We start from the raw sequence: 12,830 nt of genomic DNA on the forward strand, positions 1-12,830 counted from the left end.
AGAATTGTATACCTGCTATTGGAAGGACAAAGAGATATTTTCCGATATAAAAGGCAACATACAAAACGGTTTGCCAACTACACACCATTCCTCAAAGCGCTAGTCAAGGATGTACTTCTGCAAGAATGAAAGTGAATTCAGAGGGAAGGCAAAGCGTAAGAAACCCCTGTAGCCACAGAAGCTACTAAAACATACCATATAGACATGATTAACAAATGACTAGAAATGTTTTTACTTTTTAATACTAAAACTCTGTATAACAATAATAAGATGGAGTGGTGGGTGCTAAATAGGCGATAAAGCATGTGAATTCCTTTAGTCTGATAGGAAAGTTTATATAGTTAAGAATGTATGCTAAAAATGTAAGGATAATCTCTAAAAGAATAAAAATGTACACCATCAGTTCTAAATGAGCATAAAGAAAAAAAATTCTAGTCATCCTCCAGAAAGCAAGAGAAGAAGAAAAAGGAAAAAAAAATGAATGGAAAAAGTAAGTAAGTATCCACTAAGAAGAGATCACAAATAAGAACTTAATGCAACTAAGAACCTCACGATACATAAAGCAAGATGTGACAGAAGTACAAGAAGAAACTGATAACTCTACATTCCTGGAAATATTCTTACTTCACCTGTATCAGAATCTGATAACGCAGGGAGGTGGGGGGTGCAGAAAAAATCCAAACAAGAAAGTTAAGAAGCCTTACCTCAGAGGTTTATAGACAGCCTTACTTTAAGACAGATAACACAAGATTCAAGTTCACTTGAACCAGCAAAAATCAAGTGAGCAGATCATAAAGGAAAACAACAAATGTGAGAGATTTGTATCATATGGACTCTTCAGGTTCTCTGATCACCAAGCAGTTAAACCAGAATGGTTTTTTATAAGTAGAAGAACACACAAAAAAAAAACAACCTCCACACTGGGGAACTTTTCTAAATAATTCATAGATAAGTAGGGGGATAACAACTGCAGTTAAGAGATTCAGAAGTGAAGGGACAGGTATTATCAACGAAATGAGGCTTTTAAGGGGTAGGGTCAAGTAAACTTACAGACATAAATACGTTTATTAAAATGAAAGACAGAAAAGGGCGCTTGGGTGGCTTAGTTGGTTAAGCGTCCGACTTCAGCTCAGGTCATGATCTCACGGTTCGTGGGTTCAAGCCCCGCATCAGGCTCTGTGCTGACCACTCAGGGACTGGAGCCTGCTTTGGATTCTGTGTCTCCCCCTCTCTCTGCTCCTCCCCCGCTCATGCTCTGTCTCTCTCTCTCTCTCAAAAATAAACATTAAAAAAAATTTTTTTAATGAAAGACTGAAAGCAAATGAGCTATGATGTCAAGTTCAGAAGATTGACTTTTTAAGAGCAAAGAAAACTCTATCTGGAAAGAAAATGAGATAACTACCAAAACAGAGCTTAAGCAAATCATCATAGAATACTATGAACAAGTTTGTGTCATTCCGTTTTTAAAAGCAGTTGGAATAGGGACCCCTGGGTGGCTCACGGTTAAGTGCCAACCTCGCCTCAGGTCATGACCTTGCGGTTCATGAGTTCCAACCCCGCATCGGGCTCTGTGCTGACAGCTTAGAGCCTGGAGCCCCATTCGAATTCTGCATCTCCCTCCCCCGCTCGCGCTCTGCCTCTCTCAGAGATAATAAACATTTTAAAAAATAACAAAAATAAAATAAGTAGCTGGAATACAGTTTTCTGCAAATGAAATTGCCCAAACCGAGAAGAAACAAGAGACGGGAAATGAACCTATGCCCGTGAAGGGAATGACAATGGAAGTAACAGGCGCCTCCCCAAGGGCCCAGTGTTGCCTACCAAGTCCGCCTGGGTCCCCGTGTCCCCAGACGCCCGCCTGCGCTCTCACCTCCTCCCCACCCCTCCCCCCTCCCCCCGCCCCCGCCCCCGCCCCCGCCCCCCCCGACGCTGGTCTGCGCCTCCGGGCCCCGCCCCCACCGGCTCCCCGGCCCCGCCCCCGGCCCCACCTGCAAGTGCGGTTGTGCGCGGAGGCGAAGGCGGGCGGCGCGCGCGCCAGCGTGAAGTTGACGAAGCCGCGCAGGTCGGGGGCGCGGGTCCACCGGTAGTAGGCGCGCGGCAGGAAGTCGGACGAGAAGGCCAGCAGGAAGGCCTGGGCGCGGGGCGGCTGGTCAGCGCGGGCCCGTCCGCGCGGCCCCGGCGCCCCCGCCCCGCCCCGCCCGCGCGCTCACGTTGCTGACGACCGCCAGGTGCGCGATGCCAGCCAGGATGTGGGACCAGATGCCGATGTCCTGCGCGCGCTCGGCCACCGGGCGCCGGTGCTCGCAGACGAACTTGCGCGCGTCCAGGCGGACCTCCACCCAGTTGTTGAGCAGCGCGAAGAGCGGCGCGAGCGGACACGCGGCCACGAAGATGGTGACGAAGCCGAACTGCAGCACTGTGGGCGAGGGCCCCCGGCCCGCACCGTGTGAGCCCTGTCCGCCCGCTTAGGCCGGTGAGCAGAGCCACCCGCGCCTGCCACCAGTGGGTGCCACTGCCCGCCCGCCAGCCTTTCGCAGGCCCTCCTCTCCGGAGGCTCTGGGGACACCTGTTCCTGCTCGGCTCATCCGAGACTCAGCTGCAGAGCCCCCGCCCCCGGGAATTCTCCCCTGACTGCTCCCACAGCGCTGCAGGCCTTTCTGGCTGAGCTTGGGCCTCCCCTGGCTCTCTGAGGTCAGGGACTCTGGAACTCTCCAACCTGGGTGCTCTGACACCCTGAGGGCTCGTGCAGCAATGGAGACAAACCTTCTGATTTCAGAGCCGACTTCACCATTCACCCCTCTGGAGGTCGGGGAGCTTTAGGGAATGGCTTTTGTTGTTTTTAGGTTTTTTATTTGTCAGTAATCTCAGCATCCAACCCGGGGCTCGAACTCACAAGATCAAGAGTCGCCAGCCGGGTGCAACCCCCACCCCCACCACAGGTTCCTGAAAGGGGTTCCTGGGTCTTATGTGAAATCCTGAAGGACAGCATTGGGTCCCATTTCCTGTTGTCCAGTGAAATAGGGACACATGAGGTCCATCAACCCCACTCACATGCTATGAAAAAGCATGACTCTCCAAGAACTGTCCTGCTCCCTTTTATGCAAAGAACCACGTCACCACTGTCACTCGTTTTGCTTTGGCTTCCGGAGACCTCAGAGCAATGTGTTGGGTTCAGATGCTTTAGAGTAGGAGTGTGCGGTGATGGCTTCCCCTCCCTTGTCTCTGGGTAAGACCCTGGACGGGCAGGGGACCACTACCCACAGTAGACACAGCCCCTGCCCTCCAAAAGCGCTCCACCCTACGTGGGGAATGAGCCGCAGGCATGGGCACCACCTGGCTAGGGCACAGTTGAGGGTCCAGTGAAGAGTGTGGGCGTCGCGAAGCTCTCGAGAAAATCAACTCCTCGAGCCCACCACCTCCCGCCCCCAGGGCCCGGTCTCTTGTGCACCTCTCCTCACTCCCTCCATGTGCCCTGGCCCATGCTTCCCAGGGTTGGGGGAGATTAAGGAGCACCCCACCCACTGCCCCCAGGCCCTCTTCTTAACCCCCGTGCCCAGGGCACTGTCCCTTCCCACCCTCGGCCATCCTTCTTCAAGATCTCCCCTCTCCAAACCCCACAATCTCCCTTCCGGAACCTTTGCAGGCCCAGCTCCACCAGGGACCCTCTGTCCCCATGTCCACATCATCTTTCAAGGTAGATGTACCCAGAGGAACACAGGCTGGAGCCCCTCTCGGGGTATGGCTGCCCCTCACCCCCCCCCCCCGGTCCCCGGTGCCGGCCGTGGCCGCTAACATGGCTCCTACCCATTTCGAGGTACTCGTTGAACAGACCCTCACAGGGCAGAAGCTCGTAGTCGGCCTCCCAAGGTGCCTGGCCAACCGCCTCAGAAGCCCCCGCCTTCCTCTTCTTGGAGCGCAGCCGGAACTTCTGCCACGAGCCCTGTAGCTTCCTAGAGGAGGAGACATCCAGGAAAATGGCCCTTGTTCTCCCAGGCCTGGCCACGCTTGCTCTGTGGGTGAGGGGCAGCAGGGGGAGGAGGGCCTGGGCCATAGGGAGGGCAGGGGTGAAGATCTTGTAGAACTCACTGGCTGAGAGCATCTACATCCCCCCCACCCCTCCATGGGGCAACCTCCCCCCCCGACCGCCCCCACCCCCCACCCCACAGCGCCCTGGGGGACTGCAGAGAGGTTCCGAGCGCTAAGTCAAGGTCGGGAGGGGACAAAGGACACCGCGGTGCCAGTGGGGGCAAACGTGTGTGTCGCTCTATCATATTCGGGGAGGGGGGGCGGGTGTGTCTGTTGCTTTGCCACACTGTCAGGTGTCCAGCTCCTGTCCCCGCCAGGCACCGAGGTACACGCTGCCCTTGTAATCTCACATTCAGCTTCAGGGCACCAACTGCCCAGAGAAGCAAGGCCACACCCAGGGGTGTGGGGGGTGTGGATTGGTCACAGTCCCACAGCTAAGGGGAGTCAGTTAGTGGGTGAAGATCAGGTGTGCAGGGGCCGACGGGAGGGAGTCCAGGTCGGCTCCAGCCTGGGAGGGGCACCCCGTTGCCTTGAGGAGGGCCACGGTGGTGCCAGTGGGGTGGCACCGGGGAGACGGAACCCAGTCGTCCCTGGTCAGGGCACCTGAAGCCTGGGGCCTCTCGCTGCTCCCTCTGGTGCTGGCCTCGAGGCTGGGGATGCTAAAGAATGTCCCGGCCCAGCTAGAGTGGGCTGCACACCTGATGGGCCAGCACGGGTGGGGCAGGGCCCGGGAACCCAGGCCTCCCCGCCACCCCAGAGCCGGCCCAGGGCCAGAGGCCTTCGTGAGCCTGCCCGGCAAGCACACACCACACGGGGGGCGGGTGGCTGGGGCACACCCTCCCCCTCCCTTGCAGATGAGGCCTCGAGGTCCGGCGGGGCCCGGACCCGCCTTCTCCACCTCTTCTTCCGGGCTGGGGCTGGGCCAGGGGCTGCTCTCCCAGACGCTCCCAAATCCCATGGCCCCTGGCTGCTGCCCAGGGCAGGGTGGGGGGGCTCACGGGACGAGAATCTCCTGCACGTTGTTGATGATCTGCTTGCCCACCATGATGACCAGGAGCTCCTGTGCCAGCTCGATGAGGCAGCCTCCGGCCGCACACTACGGCAGCAAGGCTTCAGGTTAGCTCTGGGAGGGACCGGCCTCATCTCCGCCACCCTTCTCTGTGCCTCGAAGGCGTCCCCTCCCACGCCGTCCCCTCCCTTTCAGACATGCCACAGCACACCCGGGACTGCAGAGACTGTCCCTCCCTCTCCTCGACCTCATGCAACCACCCCCTAGTCTCCCCCAGATCCAGCTGGCAGACTGTGCATAGAGATGATGGGGGTGCTGCCCTATAGCACCCCAGATTTCCTTTGGGGACCCACACAAAGGTGGGTTATGTGGGGCTGACCCTAACCTGTGCCTCCAGGGAGGACTCAAGATGTAGGCCCCACGAATCGGTGACCCGGGTCAAGTGAGAGTTGGGCTGGGGCTCTTACGGGGGCTCCTGAGGCGGCACAGGGGTACTGAGCTCGAGGGTGTCAGGCCAACTGCAGGGTCTCCCCCACCAGGTAAGGAGAACCTGCCTCAGCGCGCGCCAGTGATGGGGAAAGCAGCTCGGCACTGGTTAGACACCTGGATCCAACCATACCTGAGCCCACGGGGCCCTGAATGTGTTCGGTACCAGAGCCAGTGGCACTCCCTGTTCTGCTTAAGCCAGTTTGAGTTGGGAACTTTTCCCACCGACAACTGAATGCTGCTTCACTGATACGGCGTGTCGTGCACAGTCGTGCCCCCAGGTCGGGGTCCCAGCTGCCTGTCCCTAGGAAGCTCCTCCCATCTCATGGAAAATGGAGGGTGTCCCTCAGAGGTGGCAACTTTGCAGTCACCTATTGGGTTGGGTCACAGCCCAAACCTGCGGGAAGGAAGGAGACCCTCTTTTTCTCAGAAAGGAGAAGCGGGTCTTTTAGGTGATGAGCTCAGCAGGAGCTATCAGACCCCCACCCGTGTCCCCTGACCCAGCTCGGAAGCTACCTGCGGACCGTCCCAGGCACACCCCTCATGCTGTCTGCACCTCTGGGCTCGGGCGTGCTTGGCCTTGCCCTGGTGAGGACCCGGATGCACGAGGACCATTTGGAGATTTCCTCCAATGTCCCAGAAGGTCCAGGACAGAGTTGCACCCAGGGGCTCATAGCAGTGACCCCTCCCTCAAATACAGGCACGCTCCCTTCTCCTGCCCCGTCCCCACCCCTCACATGCTTGCTGGGGTAACGCCCACAATTGCTTGCACCTGAGTTTTTATCTTGGGGTCCGCTTGGGGGACCCCACACTATAGCGGTGCTTCATCCTGCACCAAACCCACGTCCACCAGGTTCACGCCTGGCTCTCGCAGCAGCCTGTGCTAATGGGGTTGGGGCTGGCCGCGGGGAGAAGCCAGGGCCGCCCTGGCCACGGGCACCGGGCCCCTGAGGGAGTGCAGCCCCTGCACCCCCGCTCCCCCACGGTGGTTCGGGTCCTTCACCAGGGCTGGAACCCGGCTCAGGTGTGCACCGAGCCACACGGGAAGAGGAGGCACGAGCAGGACCCGTGACTAGGCGTGCAAGCGGTGTGGGGTCGTGCGGGGTCGTGCGGGGTCGTGCGGGGCAGGAAGGCCCGAGGCCCTGGAGACTCAGGAGGCGCGCCCCAGGGTCTCCGCCTCCGTTGGCGGGTGCTGGCCTCCCCACACACTCACCTCCTCGTTGCGGACCCCAAATAAGGTGTGATAGTTGCCCGGGTATCCCACAAACCTGGAGGGGAATTGGGGCCCGGAGGCCATGAGTGAGGAGGGGCTGCTGCCCCCTCGCCCGCCTGACAGGAGGAACACCAGGTGGGCCGGAAGCCGAGTCTGCTCAGAGGCCCGAGGCCAGGACTGGCCCCGGTCCCACCCTCGGCTCCTGTGCCAACAGCCCCCTTCCCTGGGCGTCTGGACGGCGTCCCAGTGGCCACCGGGGGGAACAGGAGGGTAGAGTGGAGGGAGCGGTGCTGACCTGCCCTTGAAGAAGGCGATGTAGATGGGGGAGGAGTAGAAGTTGACAAACTGGAAGATGAACACCTTGAGGGTGAAGGCGTCCTCGAACTTGGTCTGCGTGCGGTGCATTTCTGCGGCACAGGGGGGCTCGCTCAGTCCCCCACGTGAGGCCAGCCAGGGAGGGAGGAGAAGGTCGCATTGCCGGATGTTTTAAGGAAACTCACTCAAGAATGGGGTGGAGTATGGCACTCCTAGATTTCCATTTTCAAAGTCACTTAAAAACATTGCATTGGTAGAGGAGGAGCTGGGGGAAGGGAAGGGAGGTGGTACCGACGCTGAGTTACCACGGTGCGCACAGGTGGGCACAAGGGGTTGGAGCGACAGAAGAGAGCCTGGGGGCTGGGCGGTGGAGGTGTCCGGGGCTGGGGACACACAATGTTAATTGAGGGGGACACCCGTGGCTGGAAAAGGGGGACGCACGAAGCCTGCTGTTGCAGAAACACTCGGGGCAACAGAGCCCGTCCCTGCTGTCCCCACACCTGGAGCCTCTCCTTGGACACCTGCCCACTGCTGTCCCCACACCACCGTCCCCAGGTGAGTCCTCTGTCCCTCTCTTAGACCAGGCTGGTAACAGGTAAGCAGTTTGTGTGGAACGGACAGACTGGTTCATTAGCGTTTGTCCTTAGGAGATGGGGGTCAGGGAAAGGAGGAGAGAGGCTGGCAGAGAGGGGATGGAGAGAGGGGCAGGAAGGGCAGAGCAGAGGGAAGGGGCTCAGGAAAGTGGAGGGGGCTGGGTATGTCCCGGGCCCCGGGGGGGTAGCTCAGCTGTGAGGGTCTCCCCTTCTCCGCCCACGGAGGCCCCACTCAGTGCTATGTGTGAGGCCCCTGGGCAGGGTCCCACATGCCCCGTCGGTGCCTCACTCAGAAAGAAGGGCCCATAGGTAGGACGGAAAGTCGAGTTCTGGCCGGCAGGGCTGGGCGGGTCCCAGGGTCAGCGCCCAGCGTCCTTGGCCACTCACCCCATCTCGTCAGGATGCGGGCCAGGGCCACGTAGATCTTGGAGAGGACGAGAATGAAGACCAGGTTCACCACCGACGCCGTGCGCGAGGCCTGAGGGGAGCTGGCGGGTCAGAGTGGCGCGCGGGAGGGGTGGTCCAGAGCCTTCCACCCCACCCAGCAGGAGCGGGCGGTGGAGGCTCACCCAGGCCGCGAGGAGGGTGTTGTTCGACCTGGACACGAGGATGGGCATGATGGCCCGGTACAGGATGATGGACACCAGGCGCATGACCACCACGGCCACCTGTGGGGCAAGGCAAGTGCGTGAGCCCCCGTGCGGCGGCCTGGCACTGCAGGGCCCTCTAGAGCTGGCTGTGGTCCCCGCCCGTCCTAGTTGGGGGGCAGAGGGGGAGGGTGGGGAGGAAGGTCATTCAGAATGGAGGGTGGGCACCACGTGGGTGGCCAGAGGCCGCCGTGCGTTGCTCTGGGAACTCGATGCTACGGAGCCGTCCCTCCTGCCCCCACCCTGCGCCCTCAGCAACCGAACGTCGGGGATCGCTAATGTCTTGGAAAGGGAGGGAGAGGGAGGTGGTCCTGTCTGGAAGCCCCTCTGGCTGGAGAGCAGGGGTGGGTGGGCCCCTGTGCCGGATGCTCCCCTGTCCTGGAAGGTTTCCCGTGGACGCTTGAAGGCTGCCCCAGGCCTGCATCCACGGGAAACCTTCCCAGAGCCCCCACCTGGCACACACCGCCTCCTACAGCCCGGACCCCCGAGCGTGGCCCCGGGCGCGGTCCCCTGTCCGGAGCCCGGGCACACAAAGGCCTTCTGGGGCCTTCGGGGAGCCGCGAGAGTCTCGTGGGGGCCAGAAGCAGCCTCGGGCTCCCAGCCTCGAGGGGAGAAGCGGTGACGAAAGGTGCCCCACGGGGCTCACGATGGGGAGGGGAGGGCAGGGTGGCAGGGGCTCCCTCACCATCATCACGACCACCGTGGAGCCGGCCAGCACGCGGCGCACGCGGCTCCTCTCCGGGAAGTAGGGCTCGTCCTCCCCGGTGACGGGGTTCAGGGCCGTCGTGGGGGCCGAGGCGGCGAACTGGGGCCGTGGCCTCTCCTGGAAGGGAGCCCGCGTTCAGCGGCGGCCCGCGCGCGTGGGGAGGAGCGGCCCCGGTCCCGGGGACCCACCTCGATGTCCTCGTAGTCCGAGCAGCCCCAGCGATAGGCCAGCGTGGCGCTCTGGCGCTTCCAGTACTCCAGCAGCAGCACGGCCCACAGCGCCATGAACACGCTGAAGAACACGGTGCCGCCGTGGTCGAAGAGCCGGCCGGCCTGCGGGCGCGGGCGGGCGCGGCTGTGACTCGCGTGGGACCCGTGGCCCCTTCGTCCCGCCGAGGGCTCCCTTTTGGAAGGCGACACCTCTCCTGCGCCTGCCCATCGCCCTGCTCGTGTCTCCGCGCGCAGGCCCACGGACGGGGAGGGCGTCGCCCCGGGGTGGCCCCTGATCGCCGCGATTTAGGGAACGGGACTCGGGACGTCCAGCTCCGCCTCAACGCTGCTACGGGCTGAGACTTTGGGGGACGTTGGGTTGGGGCGAGTGGATTTGGCACACGGGATGGATGTGAAGTTTTGGGGGCCAGAGGGCGGATGGTGATAGGTTGAACTGTGACGTCCCCCCGGAACCACGGATCGTAACCTCATTTGGAATGAGGGCCTTCGCGCATATAGTTAAGGTAAGGACCTCTGGGTGGGAGCACTCGGGACGGCCCCTAAGCCCCGTGACAGCTTTAGAAAAGAAGGGGAAACAGGAAAGACGGGGGCAGAGGTTGGGGGACGCAAGCCAACCAACACCGAAGACTCCTGCGGCCCCACACACTAGGAGAGGGCCGTGGAGCAGATGCCCCAGAAGAAACCAAACCCTGCGGCCGCTGATCTCGGACTTGGGGCCCCCAGAGCTGTGAGAAAACAGTTCTGGTGTTTTGAGCCCCTCGGCATGATCACCTGTGCCAGCGGCCCTAGGAAGCTGATTCCGACGGGGTCCCAGGAGTATATCAAAAGTGTGTCTGGTCTGCGGGTCCATCCTGGGCACCAGGGCGCCCGGTCCAATGTGGGTGGCGTGCAGGCAAGGCCACAGGGCCGCCGTCCCCGTGGAAAAGCCCATGGGCCCAGGCGGCGCGCGGTGCTGACGTGTGGGCGGACAGGGTCCGGGACCCACAGAGCCTCCCTCCTCCCGCCTCCCACTCAGGCTGTCTGTGCCCCAAAAGTTTCGGGGTTTGTCTGCCGCGGGGAGTCTCCCAGGCGACCTTGGCTACTTATGCACAACAACACAACGCAGCTGAAGCTGGCACGGCTCCAGCTGGGGCGTCGCCACAGTGGGCCTGCCTTCGACGGTGCCAGAGCTGGTGTTACCGACAGGCGGGACCCTCTCCTCCCCCATCACCCTCGTACCTGGACCAGGGTGCAGGCACTGGAGAGCAGCCAGAAGGGGCAGTCCAGGCAGAGCGGGCACATCTCAAAGTGATCGGTGCTGCTACACAACTCCTGCCTTCCGGGCACAAGGACAGGCTGCAGGAGCCCTAGGGGAGCAGGCTCGCGCCGGCCCCAGCCCTTGCCCTCTGCCTCCCCCCAGCTGCCTTTGCCAGGCTCAGCATTTCTTTAAAAAGCAGCTTTAAGGGGCTCCTGGGTGGTTCGGTCGGATAAGCGTCCCACTTTGGCTCAGGTCACGATCTCACGGTTCGTGGGTCTGAGCCCCGTGTCGGGCTCTGTGCTGTCAGCACGGAGCCCCCTTTGGATCCTCGGTTCCCCTCTCTGTGCCCCTACCCCATCCCCCCTCAAAAATAAACATTAAAAAATAATAAAAAACTGCTTTAAGATATAAGCAATGCAAATTTTTAAAAATATTTTTAACGTTTATTTTTGAGACAAAGTAAGCAGAGGAGGGGCAAAGAGCGAGGGAGACACAGAATCCGAAGCAGCTCCAGGCTCCGAGCTGTCAGCACAGAGCCCGACGCGGGGCTCAAACTCATGGACGGTGAGATCGTGACCTGAGCCAAAGTTGGACGCTTAACCAACTGAGCCACCCAGGTGCTCCTATGCAATGGTAATTTTTGAGGTAACTTTTTGAAATTTTAGTTCCGTAACGAAGTAAAACCGAAGGCCGTTTATTGATAAGAAAAGCTTATACTATTACAAGAAGCGACGGTACCAATAAAATTGATCCAGGAGCACACCGTGCACCTGTGTCGGTCCGGGAGCACACCCGTGAACCGGTCAGCCTTGCAGCCAGGCCCACGGTGTCCTCTACGACAGGAGGGCACGGTTATGCTCAGTGCTCACCTCCATCCCCAGCTCTGCACAGGGCCTGGCACCTGCGGGTCCCTGAACCACACGCCCGCCTCAGGAGACACAGGGCAAGGCTCGGGGGCTGAGAGATGACACTTACGTGGGTATGTCCGAGGACACCAGGAAACAGCCCGCCAGGAACACCAGAGTGCCCACTGCCGCTGCCGGCAGGAGCCAGCCTGTGTAGAACCCTGCAGGGCAACACTGGAGTTGGCCCTCCGGGACTGGGCGGAGGGACCCTGGGAGTCCGCCGTCGGTGCCCCGAGTGGGCCCGTATACCCAGCGCAGAGCGAAGCAGTGGGTGGGGTCTGCACAGCCACACTTGTCCCCGGGGAACCCATGCTCCGCCAGCAGAGTCAGACCTTCTGCCGGCAGCTCTGAGCAGAGCCCCCCGCTCCTGGCCTCGGCACTCGACTCCCCCAGAGCCCCAGCCCAGTGTGGCGACACCTCCCGGACACCCCTTTCCCGAGTCCAATTGGTCTCTAAGCACCATGCCTGGGATGGACGTCCCCATCGTGGGCAGCACACGGCTCACTGCACTCCACCCTGGGAGACCGATGGCGGTCCATTCTGGATGCTTCCCTCTGCCTCAGCCCACCCACTGTGGCCAGATTCCTGTTACCCCCAATCCCTCGAGGGGTCACCCCACTGTCTCCCATGGGTCTGCCTCCAGCCCCATCCTGCACGGGCAGAGGGACTTCCGTAGAAGGCCGGCCTGTCTGGAACCCAGATGAAGACCCTGTCCTCGTGCCGTCTGCGGCCCTCCAACCTGGCTTTGCTGTCCCATGGCCCCCGCTCCCCCCGGCCCCGTTGGGGTCCTCGCACACATGCTATGCCTTGGGCTGCATGCCTGGGCCTGGTGCCCCCTTCCACCCTCCCAGCCCTCTCTGGGGCCACAGAGGCTGTGGGTGGCCTCTCCTTCTGTGTCACCCACGGCTGGTGCCTTCCATGAGAGCAGAGTCCCTGCGTGCCGCACAGCATCCCCAGCGTGGCTTGAGGCCTGAACAGACGCATGCAAGCACGACTGAAGGGCTGCCCATGCCCGGGGCTGGAGGGCACGGGTACTGTGTTTAGGGATGAGAAAGGACTTCAGAAGTTTTGGGGCACAGAACAGTGGGGAGAGGGCCATGCTCATGGGGGTGAGCCTGTGAGGGGGCAGAGGAGCCCAGGCTGCCCAGGGAAGAAGGTCGTTCCAAAGGTGCCAGTCTGCCTGCAGGTGTTGAGAGGGTGGCTGGCCCTGGACCCTGGCCAGGCAGGGGTGACCTCAGCTGGTCGGGAGTTCCTGGAGTGGCCCAGGGCCTCGTGGGCTGCATCTGGTGGGCTGGGGACACTGGGGGCTGAGTCAGGAGGGCCCTACCTGCAGAGGGGTGTTCCTAGTCCCTTGCTGGGGTGTTAGGGCCCAGAAGAGCCACAGGAATATTACTGGGGCTGGTGGTCGCTGGGCAGGTAAGGCTGGGGATTGGGAAGGGTTTCCCCAGGAGGGGCCAGCGTGG

At 60.9% G+C, this 12,830-nt stretch overlaps 1 protein-coding gene across 1 annotated transcript in view; it reads right to left on the reverse strand.

The window, feature by feature from the left end:
- The window catches only part of ANO7 (anoctamin 7), a 29,477-nt gene that overhangs the window by 2,789 nt on the left and 13,858 nt on the right, over nucleotides 1-12,830 (reverse strand). The window contains exons 10-21 of the mRNA XM_053902614.1: nucleotides 11,438-11,528; nucleotides 10,444-10,540; nucleotides 9,184-9,327; nucleotides 8,975-9,112; nucleotides 8,212-8,310; nucleotides 8,030-8,120; nucleotides 7,030-7,141; nucleotides 6,735-6,789; nucleotides 5,025-5,122; nucleotides 3,805-3,950; nucleotides 2,211-2,416; nucleotides 1,989-2,131 (exon numbers count right to left, since the gene is read on the reverse strand). Coding sequence (XP_053758589.1) covers nucleotides 1,989-2,131; nucleotides 2,211-2,416; nucleotides 3,805-3,950; nucleotides 5,025-5,122; nucleotides 6,735-6,789; nucleotides 7,030-7,141; nucleotides 8,030-8,120; nucleotides 8,212-8,310; nucleotides 8,975-9,112; nucleotides 9,184-9,327; nucleotides 10,444-10,540; nucleotides 11,438-11,528 — 1,420 coding nt within the window. The remainder of the gene's footprint in view (nucleotides 1-1,988; nucleotides 2,132-2,210; nucleotides 2,417-3,804; nucleotides 3,951-5,024; nucleotides 5,123-6,734; nucleotides 6,790-7,029; nucleotides 7,142-8,029; nucleotides 8,121-8,211; nucleotides 8,311-8,974; nucleotides 9,113-9,183; nucleotides 9,328-10,443; nucleotides 10,541-11,437; nucleotides 11,529-12,830) is intronic.

This window comes from Panthera pardus, unplaced genomic scaffold (assembly GCF_024362965.1).
Source record: "Panthera pardus isolate Hobbes unplaced genomic scaffold, ASM2436296v1 HiC_scaffold_10, whole genome shotgun sequence".
In the NCBI taxonomy this organism is placed as follows: domain Eukaryota; kingdom Metazoa; phylum Chordata; class Mammalia; order Carnivora; family Felidae; genus Panthera; species Panthera pardus.